Source organism: Adelges cooleyi, unplaced genomic scaffold (genome assembly GCF_023614345.1).
Source record: "Adelges cooleyi isolate 19-005CV unplaced genomic scaffold, UGA_ACOO_1.1 ACOO_flye_CR_arks_rails_tigmint_CR_PRNA_118, whole genome shotgun sequence".
NCBI classification, from domain to species: Eukaryota; Metazoa; Arthropoda; class Insecta; order Hemiptera; family Adelgidae; genus Adelges; species Adelges cooleyi.
Window position 1 is genome coordinate 1,070,271 of NW_026095771.1, and position 13,165 is coordinate 1,083,435.

Sequence of the window (13,165 nt, forward strand, 5' to 3'; positions counted from 1 at the left end):
CAGGTAAAACTATAATTTTCCAATTATTCAATCATGTGAAAAAAAATTGTACATTGCTATTTTATTTAAGACTTCTGGTATACGTTGGGATGCAACCACTACGGTGGAGTAAGCACATTTTTTTGTCAATTTAGAATATATAACCTATGATGATATTTTTTTAAATATTTAATTCTCTTTTTATTGTCAGGTCCGTCGTGAACTTTTTTACATTATAGACAATATCAAAATTACAAACCGAGAACATTTTTTTAAAAATTCAATAGCCACTCCGTTCATTTTTAAGGGATAAATTATAAGATAAATCTTAGTATAGTTTGTCCATCTACATCGTTAGTTTTCAAGTTTTAGTTGGACAAGACATATTTTGTGTCTATTTTTAAAGTTTGATTACCTAAAAAATTAATTAATAAAATTCAAGCTACTATACTTATATTATAAAAAATATAATAGTTTAACTAATATTATAACAAATTTTTGTTTTTATTTTTGTGCACTCCATCTAAAACTTCTGGTTAACCAGAAGATTTTTTATTTAACAAATAAATTTATAATATAGTATACAGTGGCTCTGAATACGTCCCTGGATTTTTAGCATCCCATGGAATTAAAAAAAAATATGGCGCCCATAACTTGTTTAGTATTCTAATAATGTAAAAAAAATGTGTATTCTATAAATCAAAATTATAAAAGTCAGAGTCAATAAGTATAAAAAAATCATACATATATATATTTATATTTTTAAACGATTGTGTTTTTTTCAAAAGTAAATTGTTTGAGATAAAATTAAAATTAAATAATTAAAAAAAAAACAAATACGTTTTTGGGATATTCCGAAGAAACAATATAATATAGACTAGATAATTTTCATAACTCCACACTGTTTACATCATTATCTCTCTTAGTTTGTTGATCATTATATTAGAACACATTTGTATTGGCTTTTCCAAAATTTAATTATTTCAAATGATTTACTTTATACAAAATTATATGTTATTAAATTTTAATACATTTTTTGTTACAATCATGATTTTATTTCAATTATTATGGCTATTTGTATTTAAATAAAAAATATTACTTAGTTAAAATTCAAAATATCCTATTGAAGAAACTCCCAAAGTATCTATGTAAAATGCATATAATTTGAATTAATTTAACCACTTCAATTTTGTTCATTAGTATGATTTGTTTATTGTGTGTTTTGAGTATTGTTGCTTACAAATAATTTACCGAGAGGAGAAACATCGGTTTTTTATCCATTCCAATATTTAAAATGTTTACCGTACTGCAAAAAAATGTAGTATAATATAATTTAATAGGTTTTTAATTTAAAAAAAAAATGGGTTAATAATTAAAATGAATGTATTTATTTTTGTTTGTAATTATTAGTTAAAAGAAATCATGTAATATATATTTGTTTTTATTAAACATAGATGAGCGTAATGCTTTAATTGATAACAATTTAAAAATATTTTAAAGAATAATAATTATTATAATGGTTACTGAACATGTCTAATTAATATTGTTTAAGATTGTGAGCTATCTTTAGGACAGCAGGATTGAGGTATGATATATTTTGTACAGAGCAATACAATTTCCATGTATTTCGCAAAGTTTAATGTTTTATCTGAAAAAATAAAATTAGTTTTTTTTTTTATCAGGCGATGATCAACAGTTGTCTACAATTAAATAATTTAACTCTTTTTAAATTACCTTCATTGTCGAATTTCTTTATATAATTTTGCCCTTTTTCGGTAGCCTTTACAGATTCTTCCGACAAATAGCTTATAACATCCTCCATGAAGCCGTCATACTCATTAGGGGACAGTACACCGTCGTGGTTACTGTCGATATGCTTGAATGTCATCATGGTAGTTATGACCTCCGTTAAACAGAACGCTGTGATATCCTAAACAATTGTAAATTTTAAAATGTATAATAATAATTAATTAGTAGGTAGGAGAGATAGTACAAAAAAAAAAAAATAATAACAGCGAAGAACTTTTACAAAATTATGAACGATATTACATTTTCAGCAACCATCTTATTGCGTTCTGCTGCAGCGACGATTAAATCGACCAACAGTGTTGCAGCGGAATCTGTGCGAGTTTTAATAATTAGTAGTTTTCCAATTACCGATCATACCTGATACAATATAAATGCAGTCATTAATTCTTACCACTGGAATCAAATAGCGGTTTCAATTCGCTGAGTTCCTCAGTAGTTAAACCGAGCTCTTTGAACACTTCTTCACTTGCCGCGGGATCAATGCTACCGGTTTGAGTATTTCTATTTTCGTACAAACTGTCAAACTTTTCTAATTGAGCCAGAGTCAGACCACCGCCCTACAATGTATGAACAAATTATTAAAACAAGATTTGTGTAAGGCTGTACCTTAAAAAAAATATTTTGTTAATTCACACCTCCCCCCCCCATATCGATAATAGTCTATATAAAAAATAAATCCCTTAAAATTCCACATCCCTAGACTGATGAACACTTAAAAATTAAAAAAAAAAAAAATTAAAAGCTGAAATAGGGATACTTCAAAATGAGTCGCATGATATTTCACGATACAAATTGTTTGTTTTTTCATATTTTCAAGTGTCATATTTAAGGTGTAAGATCCAACTAAGCTGGTAAGCTTGGTAAGGTATAATGATCGCTTTTATCGGTTATTTTTTTTTTAAAGCCAGATTCCAACTAAAAAATCATTGAACTATTTATCTTATGATGAAAGAATTTTGTTTTTTTGTAACACTTCAGTCTTCACAGTATTTGATCTATTGATGGTTTGATGGAAAAAATTACTTGACTACCAGATAAATAGGTGGTTTGGAGTCGTTAAAAATTTAAATAACACAATGGTTATTAGATCAAATCTGAAATATTATATTAAAAAAAATGTTTATAGTTTTTAACGGTTTATTTTTTTAGCTTCGATGCAACCAACGATGCTATTGGTTTTATAATGTTATAGGTTTTTTTGTGTCTGTATACAATGTGTAACAACTCTGAAAACCACAAATTTTATCTATTTGGTACTTTGGGAGGGGGGGGGGCAAAGTTGAAATAGTTTATATCTTCACCCTTAAAATTTACTATACGTGTTTTAAATTTCTAAATTTAGAAGTTAGGGGAGGGGGTAAAAGTTGAAAAAGGGGTTTTAAGCGTTTTTATGGAAACCCCAGTAGGAAATTTATACATTATATGTAGAATTTCCTCAGCTTTCTGAAATAATTATTAGTATTTTTTCCAAAAATCTAATACTATTTTACATAAAACACTGATTTTTGATGGTCGATATACTTTAAAAAAATTATAAATAAGTAGTGTCAAGTAAAAAAAACTAAAAACACTTTCTACGACCATATGACCAAAATAGTCGAAAAAAAAACCCAACAAATTTTGAAAACATTCTTTTTGTTGTAACAGACATGCAGTGTAATTTTCAAAAAAATCCGCGGGGAGTCACCCTAAATGTTTGTTCGTATTTTGCATACGTCCCGTTTATTCAAATATTTAAAATAGTTTTATTTTTTAAATATTTATGACTTAAATTAAAATAAATTTTTGATAATTATTACCATAAATGTAGCTACTTTAGATGTTATTACGTAAATTATATGGAATTTAATTAATACGTTTAAAAGTGTTGTAAACTTGTTCAATATTTAATAGGTTTCAAAATAAATAAAAATAGTAGAATCTCTTGTTTATAAGGCGAATCATTAAAAATAAAATACTCATTTTCTCCTTAAACAATTGCAGTTTTGTAGTTTTTATTTTTGCAAATACTTTAGTTTTGTTATTGTATGATACTTTAAAATATTCATTTTTTTATGTTGGTTCTTCTAGATGTTTTCTATTGAATGCATGTAGAAAGTGTTTCCCCCCCTCCTTCAATTTTTTTGTTGGAGAATTTAACTTACTGCTGGTTTGATTTCCATCATCATCAACAAGAAATCCACCGCATTCATAACATAGTTAACTAAAATTGAATTAAAAATTAAAAATTGTCTACATGAAGTAAACTGCCTTCTCGGCTCATTTGCATTACCGTCGTTTTTGAGTTTAAGTTCTTTTATTTTTGCGTTCAATGCTTTATTAAACGTTTTCCAATCTTTAAATAATTTTGATAGCTGTTCAAAAGTTAGATATCCCGGTTGATCATTACTTATGATGTGTTGAACGAACTCGTCCAGAAAAACGGTTACATCAATTGTCCGGAGCCTTTTAACCTGAAAATAATTTATACATACACGGTGGTTACTCATAACAGCAATTATCTTAAAAAATATCTTGAACTTTTTAAAATTATCTTTTTATAGTTCGCCCAATTTGTATTTCATTTTCTATAAAAAAAAAAAACGCTATCCCTTATGTGTAATGTCTTATGAACTAAAGTTGTTCAAAAGGTAACGTTTATTTGTTGTAAACTTTTTAAATAGCAAATGGTTAGCTGCGAATTTTGACTAGTTAACAACCGGTTTTGAGCAATTCATTTTAAAGATAGTAAAGTTTAATATTACTCAACCGTATTTCAGCTCTCTATCATAATATATCCTTATATCCTTATACATCCATGAAGTGTGGATACTCTTAAATTTATTTTCATAACATAACCCCTCCATAATCCTTCCATAATGTCGTCAGCGCTGTGACACTTTCTATGTCGCTCAAAACATGACGGACAGCGGACAAATTTTCAGAATGACCCCAAGCCTTAAGATATATAAATGTCAAAAAACACCATTACTCGCATGTTAAGTTATATGAACTTAAGCTTTTTAAACGGTAACGTATGTTGGTTAATGATTTTTTAAATAGAAAATTATTTGCTGGGAATTTTGACTGATCGAAACTGAATTTTGAGCAACTACTTTTAAAGTTAATAAAGTTTCATATCAACCAACCGCATTCCATCTACCGTTCTTAATTTTAAACATTAGCTACCTTTAGTTCACAAGGTGTTTCGTATAAGGTAAGACACTAATTTTTCCTAAAAAAAAACTACAAAATAGCAATTATTTCAAGAGAAAATGAGTGTCTTATCCTAAATGAAACACTCTCTATAATAAAACATTTAAACATTTTGAATTCAAAGGTTTTTACCACATAAGGGATGGGGTTATATTGTTGAAAAATATATCAACTTTCATCTAACTCATAACTATAATAATAGTATGAATAAGAATAATTTAAAAAAATCACACGAAAACAAAAAGCGCATTAAATCACAATTCCGATATGTTTTACAATAGTTGATATGTATTTTGATAGTAGATTGGATACCTGGAATGTGTTGTCGGAGTCGATGTTGTATGAGCATGCATTTAATCTGTACGGCAAATTCCTCAGTAAATTAACCAAATTCATAGAATCGGGCTGACCTGTATACAAATTGATTTGTTGCTAATTAATGCATTCATTTTTAATAAATCAGTTGTAACGATGGCTTTTTGCCTGACTTATTATTAGCAACAATTATAGTGTGCATGGCCGGTAGCCATCGTTACTTCCAAACCAAACCTATGAAGTCTTATTTGACGGACAGCACCTTAGGCTGGACGCACATTACAAATATTATAATATGTATAATAAATAGAGGACACGTCTCGTACCGGTGGACAGCACTTGCATCCACCTACATGTACTAATAATTAGTTGACATCTTACGATCTACAATATTACTTGCCATTTATTTAAATAATTATCTTAATATTTATTCGTCGTTAAGCCTTTTTGATAAACAATATTGACGTGGCAATTCGAAAGTTTAGTTAATTCATTTAAAGGTGCGACCGCACTTTTACTCTTCGGGCGGTTGTATAGATTTATAAAGAGTATCTAAGGATATAATAGGGCGGCTTTATGTCTCTGCTACGGTCCCTTGATTTAACCTCAGAAGGTGGTCAGTCGTGTTTGGGATCACCGCAATGCACCGTAAAACGGTATAATCGTTTTTAAAGGAGAGTGATTTGCGAAATTGTATTCATTGTCACAATTGTTTCAAATAAAGAATTGTTCGAAACATTAGCTTGGATGCGGAGCTGAGAGGCTATTGGTATTACAATGTTATACGTTTTGTCTGTTTGTGTGCACTGTACATTTTTTAACACTGAACCATTTCCTTTGAAAAGCAACTCTATAAATCACAAATTTTATCTAGTTGATACTTTGGGGGAGGGGACAGATCAACAGTATTTGATCTGTGAAAGATGGGTGGATGGACAAAAATTACTCGACTCCCTAATAAATAGCTGTTTTGGAGTCGTTAAAAATTAAAATAACACAACGGATATATGATCAAATCTGAAATATTATAATAAAAAAAATGTTTATAGTTTTTAACGGTTCATTCTTTTAGCTTCGATGCGACCAGCGATACTATTGGTTTTACAATGATATAGGATTTTTTTTGTGTCTGAATACAATGAGTAACAACTCTAAAAACCACAAATTTTATCTATTTGGTACATTGGGAGAGGGGGGGGGGCGAAGTTGAAAAAGTTCACTCCTTCACCCTTAAAACTAACTGTACGAGTTTTAAATTTTGAAATTTACAAGTTATAATTTGAAATTTAAGTTATACTCATTTCCGACCCCCCCCCCACGGGGGTGCATATTTTTTTTGTGTTTTGTAGCTGTAATTTTTAGGACCTTTTAGTTAAAAATTTGTCAAAAGTAAAGAATTTATGTATTGTATCGATAGCATAATGAAGAAAGCATTCTGGATTATTTTTTTTTTTTTAATTGCCGAAAAACTGTGTTTTTGCAGATTTTGTACCTTTTTTTTAACTCGATAAGTCATTAAAAAAAAAAGCCAGTACAGTGGGGACGGAGAGGTCACAGGTCTATGGATTTTATTATAAATGAAAGTGATAAAAACACTTTTAAATAAACGCTTCGATGTGAATCTGAAGAAACCAGTTATAGCGGTTTAGAAGATATCGTAGGACCACCAATTCAAATTTAATATTTAATCTTGTGCTGGGTGGATACGATAAGGGTTGATCGTCTGTCTATAAAATTGTACTGTCATAGTCACTCATATATCGTAATTAACAATATAATGAAAATATTTTCATTACCTAGAAACAGACTACGGCCAAAGTGTAAATTAATTCTATTTTGGGTGTTTTTCCTTAATAAAAAAAAAATTTGACTACAGATTTTTAAAAAAATTGTATATGTTATAGTTCTATTTTAGATCTACCTTCGGTCTAATTTTCAGATCTAAATCTTTAAAACTTTGCTTGAAAAAGTGAAATTAAGAAAATAATTCTATCCCTTCTAGGGGAAAGGGTTTATGATATTATTTTGGTTTGTTAATGTTTATCGATAGTACACAGTTTAAAGTACAATCAATTTGGAACTTTTTCGACTATTTTAAAAAAAGTTATAGAGCATCGTACCTAATTTTAAGTTGAAAAATGTGTACATTTTTTTGGTGTTTTCCTCGATTTCAATGGGAAAGGGGTAACTTTTTTAAACTTTTAGCCCAATAAAAAACCTACCAGGTATGATTTTTGATCTTCAAAGTTGCTACACGAAGAAATCGGTTCAGCGGTTTACGAGATATCGTGGGTCCAGTCACAAAAAAAAAAAAAAAAAAAAACACATTATTTTAAGACCAACACCTTCTCAGCTCCGCACCGAAGCTAAAATATCTACTACTGTATATATAAAAAAACAAAAAAAATGTGAAAAATTGAGATCACACTGTATAAAAAAAAATATAAAAAAAAACTTTTAATTTATTATTAAACACTTTGAGATATTGAGTGGTTCACGATAAGTGGATCACCCTGTATACACATTTATTATACCTAGTGATTCTTTTAACGCCTACACTAGTTACTTCTTACTTAACATAATTGCAATGTTGTAGTTTTTCTTTTGAAAACATTTTTATTCTATACTTAAGCACATTGATAGACAATAATATAATTTTCTCATCAAATTAATTTTCCCATCAAGTTAATTTGTGGTTTTCCACAATTTTGGTGGCTTCCTCCCCCCTACTTAGTTTAATTGATTGCAACTTTTAAAACTCAAATGGTAACGCATACATTTTATTAGCTTTTTAAATTGAGAACAATGTAGTTACAATTTTGACTGGTCGATAACCAGTTTCGGATAATTATTTTTGAAGTAATTGAAGTTTCAAGTTTAGTGCAGGAGGAAAGGTGGAGTGTAGTATTATTTTTATCTGCGCGCATTTCCCAACCGCATTTCACCTCCTGTCAAAACTTTAAAACTCTTATAACTTTAAAAATATTTATCCGAAACCGGTAATCGACCAGTCAACATTTTTAGTACATTATTTTAAATTTAAAAAGTTAATAAAACATATACGTTACAATTTAAGTTTTAAAAGTTGGCATAAAAAAAACTAAGTTGGGAGGGGGGTAAAAAAAACAAATGTGAAAAATTGAAATCGTATTGTATAAGAACAATATGAAAAAAAAATTTGAATTTCTTATTAAACCCTATGACATATAGAGTGGTTCACGATAAATGGATCACCCTGTAATACTTTTTTAAAAATTTAAAAGTTTATAAAGCTGTAGCAAATACTTAAAAAAGATAAAAATTTAAAAAGAAACGGTATTTGCCATTAAGTTCAACAAATATTAATTAGCCGAGCGCAAAGCCCTGAACAGCATAACGGTCGACTTAAATTACCCGAAAGATAAGTAATATAATAATTATTAATCAATATTATGTTACCTAGTGTGTATCCAAAACTTTCAGGCTCATCATAACGTATTCCGAAGGATTCTTCTATGATTTGTCCCAATTTCTTCTGGTCAACTTGGTCGATAGTAATTTTGTAATCTTTAAACACTTCACTCAACCGCGTTAGTTGATCACCGGTCAAGCCGTTGCTCTGAAATAAAGTATGACGACCTATCAGTTAGTTGTATTGGTAAACATACAGAGTGAACATAGTGCTGACGACGCAGCACATTTACACATACATAAACTGTGTCAAATGGTATGTATTTACACTACCCGAGGCATATAATAATGATATAATATATATATTATCATTCTCTTACCCATGCCGACGATAGAAAATACACCGCGCAGACAATAAGGGTGCTCTTGAAATGCATAATTTTGAGTATTTTTTAAAACAATGAAAATTTGAAAAATTAAAATTCAATCGAGTACTTGTGTATAGTATTATAGCTGTAAGACTAATGGTGCCAAAATCGAACGACGGTTAAACAGCAAGATAAGTATTTTCTTCGCGTGTTTGGCGTTGCGTTGACACAATAGCAAAAAAAAAAATTGCCAATCCATATTTCATGTTGGTCTTGGATATTTATTCGATTGCACGTGATCCACATTCGATACTATAAGCCATGTAGGGCATTTTCTAGACAAATAAAAAACCGTGTTTTTTTGTATTATTGTACAATTTGTTTAGCACTGATGTTTGCGAAGGTGTTTTTCTCACCGTGGACGAGTACATTTTGTTTTTACAATAATATGTTTTAGTTTTTTAGGAAGTTTTCTAGGCAAATTTAAGACCATATTTTTTTTGTATTATTGTACTATTTTTTTAGCACTGATGTTTGCGAAGGTGTGTTCTTATTCTTTCACTGCGAACTAGTACATTTTGTTTTAACCCATATTGACAACAGCCAACAGGTATACTAGGAAAAACAATTTTTTCTTTTGCTGCCGGCTCAATAACAAATGATTATATGGAAATATGATTGTATTCCATTTAGTTACGAAATAAGTCACAAAATCCAGTGAATTTCCCGATCGCCCGATACGGCCTACTCTTCTGACTTTTATGTTATTTATTTATTTGGAAAACGATAAAAATAGAAAGTTAATAAGAATTTTATATTATTAACTGGGTGGTACCGCGATGGGAGCAGATAATAATGTTTATTATTTTTCTAAAAACAATCAAATTATGCTAATCTATAATAAGTTTCGATTTGTACAGTAGACCCCTAATGAATCATTCTGTATATAGTTATATACAGGGTGATTATTTAAATGCCCTACAATAGTTGACTTAAAAACTACATAGATTTATACAAAAAAAAAAACATTTTTAAATCTTTTTGTGTATAAAATACTAACTTATTGCACAAAACTTTTTCTCTCCCACTTCCTCGAAAACTCAAAACCCCCTTCAACGTACGATATCATTTCTAATGCTAATAACTGTAACAATAATCGTTGGAACTAAGCCTGCAATATGCCATTTTTTTTCAAAATAATACTATCTATCCAAAAACGTTATTATTTATAATACGGGGTTCTTCTTCTTTTAGTGCCGTATTCGTTATCATACGTTGGCAATCATGTTAGCAATTTGGTCTTTATTAATGGCTGTTCTGAATAGTGAATTCGTAGATGCGTTGAACTAGGGCCGGATTAAGGTTTTTGCCGCCCATAGGCTGAAATAAATTTACCGCCTAATTTTCATAGGTATTGATATTTTACTTCTGTAAGTGATACGTAAAAACTCTCCACACCCTATATAAAAAATGATCATTAATAAAATAAAAACATAAAATCAATACATTAGGTATACTATTATTAATGAATGAAAACTCCTTAAGCATATTACAAACAAAAAATACGAACAAATAATTATTTTTCATATTCTTCAGATTATAGTCTTACGTCTTGATTTTTTTTTCGCAAAGTCTTCAATGATGTCGTCATATGATAACTGATTAGTTAATTCATGTTCAATACTTAGTAAGCAAGTGCATTTAATCGATCCTGTGACATCGTAGATCGGAGATAATTTTTTATTCTTTTCAAGCAAGAAAAAGAACGTTCAGCTGAACAGTTAGTCACCGCAGTAGATGTATATATTCTGAGTGCTATTTCGATGTTGGGATATATTGAAATTAAGTTTTTTTCATGTAAAATTTGAAGAAGTTTGGGAATATTGTTTTGCTTATCGTCAGCCAGTTGTATTATTTGTGCTTTTAAATGTAAACATTCATTGATTAATTCATTTAAATCCATATCATCATAGTATATTTCATTAAGTTGTATATCTCCTTTAACAATATCATCATGTGATAGACGTTCGAGCATGACAATAAAAGCAAATGGAAAAAAAAATGTTTGATACGCAGCTCTTCTCTTGTTAAGTTCATTCAATAAATGATCTAAAATTACTAAAAAGGTACCAATTTTAAATTTTTCTCTCCCAGAAGTAATTAAATCATTATGTCGAGTTTCATCATAAAAAATTGCTTTAATTTTTTTACGAGTTTTTAAATCTTTATATTCTTTTGTAACAGATTTTTCAATTGCTTTTCTTTCAAATTCATCAACATTTTTACGAGTATTTGTAATAAGTTGAATTAAAGAATCGTAAAGCTCAACCACGAGACCACAGTCTATTTCAACTTTTTGTAACTTCTCACTAACTACATTTAATCTGTTCAATAGAAAACCCCATAATATAGACATAAAGCAAGTCTCTAATGATTCGAGTTTATTCAATAGTCCTTGTGATTCGTTTCGAGTCATATTATTTTCTGTAGTAGCATTCATTATATATGTTAAGGCATTGATAATTTCAGACCAATTTTCATTAATACTCAAACAAGCTGCATCTCTTGATGACCATCTTGTAAATGATGGATGTTTCAACGTATGAGTTCCCGGTTTCAAATTATTACTGAGTATTTCCCAACGATGAGTTGAAATAGTAAAGAACGTAAACAAATGTTGCATTAATCCAAAATATTTAACTGCTTCTTTTGAACTATCTACAGCGTGCGTTCCAACTAAATTTAGCGAATGTGCCGCACATGGAACAAAATATATTAAACTATTTAGTTCTTTAACTCGTGCTTGGAGACCTGAATAACTGCCGGACATATTATTAGCGTTGTCATATGATTGTCCCCTACAGTTGGACCAATCCAAACTGTAACGTTTTATGAGATCATTGACTACATCAAATAACTCTGCAGACTTATGACCCGCTTTTGGTATAAATTCAAGAAATCGTTCAACTGGTAGACCTTGGTCATTTACATATCTCACAATAAAGGAAAGCTGATCAATGTGCGTAATGTCAGGAGTTGAATCAACTATAATGGAAAAGTATTTTCTACGTTTAATTTCATCAACAGAATATTTGTTTACTTTTTCCGCCATTATAGAAATTACTTCTTCAAAAACAGTTGATGATAAATATGATGTTGATCCTCGACCGGCATTACTATATTTATTAATATGTTGGGCCAAAAATGGATCGAATTCAGATATTAATTCTAATGACATAAGAAAATTTCCATTTTTCGAAGAACCAATTAACTCGTTGTCCCCCCGAAAAGGGAGTCCCCGTAAGGCAAGTGATTTAACTACGGCAACAATTCGCAATAAAATATTTTTCCAATAGTTTTTTTCCCCATCAATTTGATTCATTAATCTCGAATCTACTCTTTCCTTAGTTTGATTGATGTCTTGTATTTGAATCAAACAGTTTTTATGATTTATAGAATTTTCATGTTGTTTTAACCTCGAACAAGCGTTTTTCCAGTCATTAAAACCTGTAGTAGCCAAATCAGAATCGTCACGAAATAACCAACAAGGTGCGCAAATTACAGTCCCTTTAATTTCTGAGTAAACTAACCACGTTCTAAGAATTTTTTCATTGTTTGATAATATCCTATAGAACATAGATTTAGTTAAATATCTACTTTGGTCAGAATATATCCGTTTAGAGTTTGAAAAGTCTGAGTTCATATTTTGATCAACACCGTGTGATGCCACAAAGTGAATAAAATCGGCTGTTCGTATCCATTGAGAAGGATCTTTACTAAAAATACTTGTTTTAATTTTATTTTGTAACTCTATCTCTGTACTGTCATTAAAATAAGTATTTTTTTTTTCATTTACATTCTGTACTGTTTCAATATCCCCGGAATCTATGACACTAGAAGATATTTTTGGACTTACACTTACTGACGTAATTACTTCCTTACTAAATAGTGTATTAATTTTCGGGACATTTGCTAAGGCCAATCTTTGTTTTTCCAATTTTTCCTTGGCCAATTTGCTATATTTGCCTCCACTTAACTTAGAACGTTTCATTTTTATAGACAGGTTTATCTATAATAGTATATCATTTGATATTAAATTAGTATGTTTA

General features: G+C 29.5%; 1 protein-coding gene across 1 annotated transcript; it reads right to left on the bottom strand.

Moving 5' to 3' along the window:
* Positions 1-1,503: 1,503 nt before the first annotated feature.
* On the bottom strand, positions 1,504-9,198 carry LOC126847755 (uncharacterized). The gene is made up of 9 exons (XM_050588151.1): positions 9,069-9,198; positions 8,737-8,896; positions 5,296-5,393; positions 4,061-4,241; positions 3,933-3,991; positions 2,180-2,345; positions 2,029-2,099; positions 1,714-1,909; positions 1,504-1,627 (listed from the first exon to the last, which is right to left on the bottom strand). Exons 1-9 carry the CDS (start codon positions 9,123-9,125, stop codon positions 1,527-1,529), a joined length of 1,089 nt encoding a protein of 362 aa, XP_050444108.1. The 5' UTR covers positions 9,126-9,198; the 3' UTR covers positions 1,504-1,526.
* Between the last annotated feature and the right edge of the window lie 3,967 nt (positions 9,199-13,165).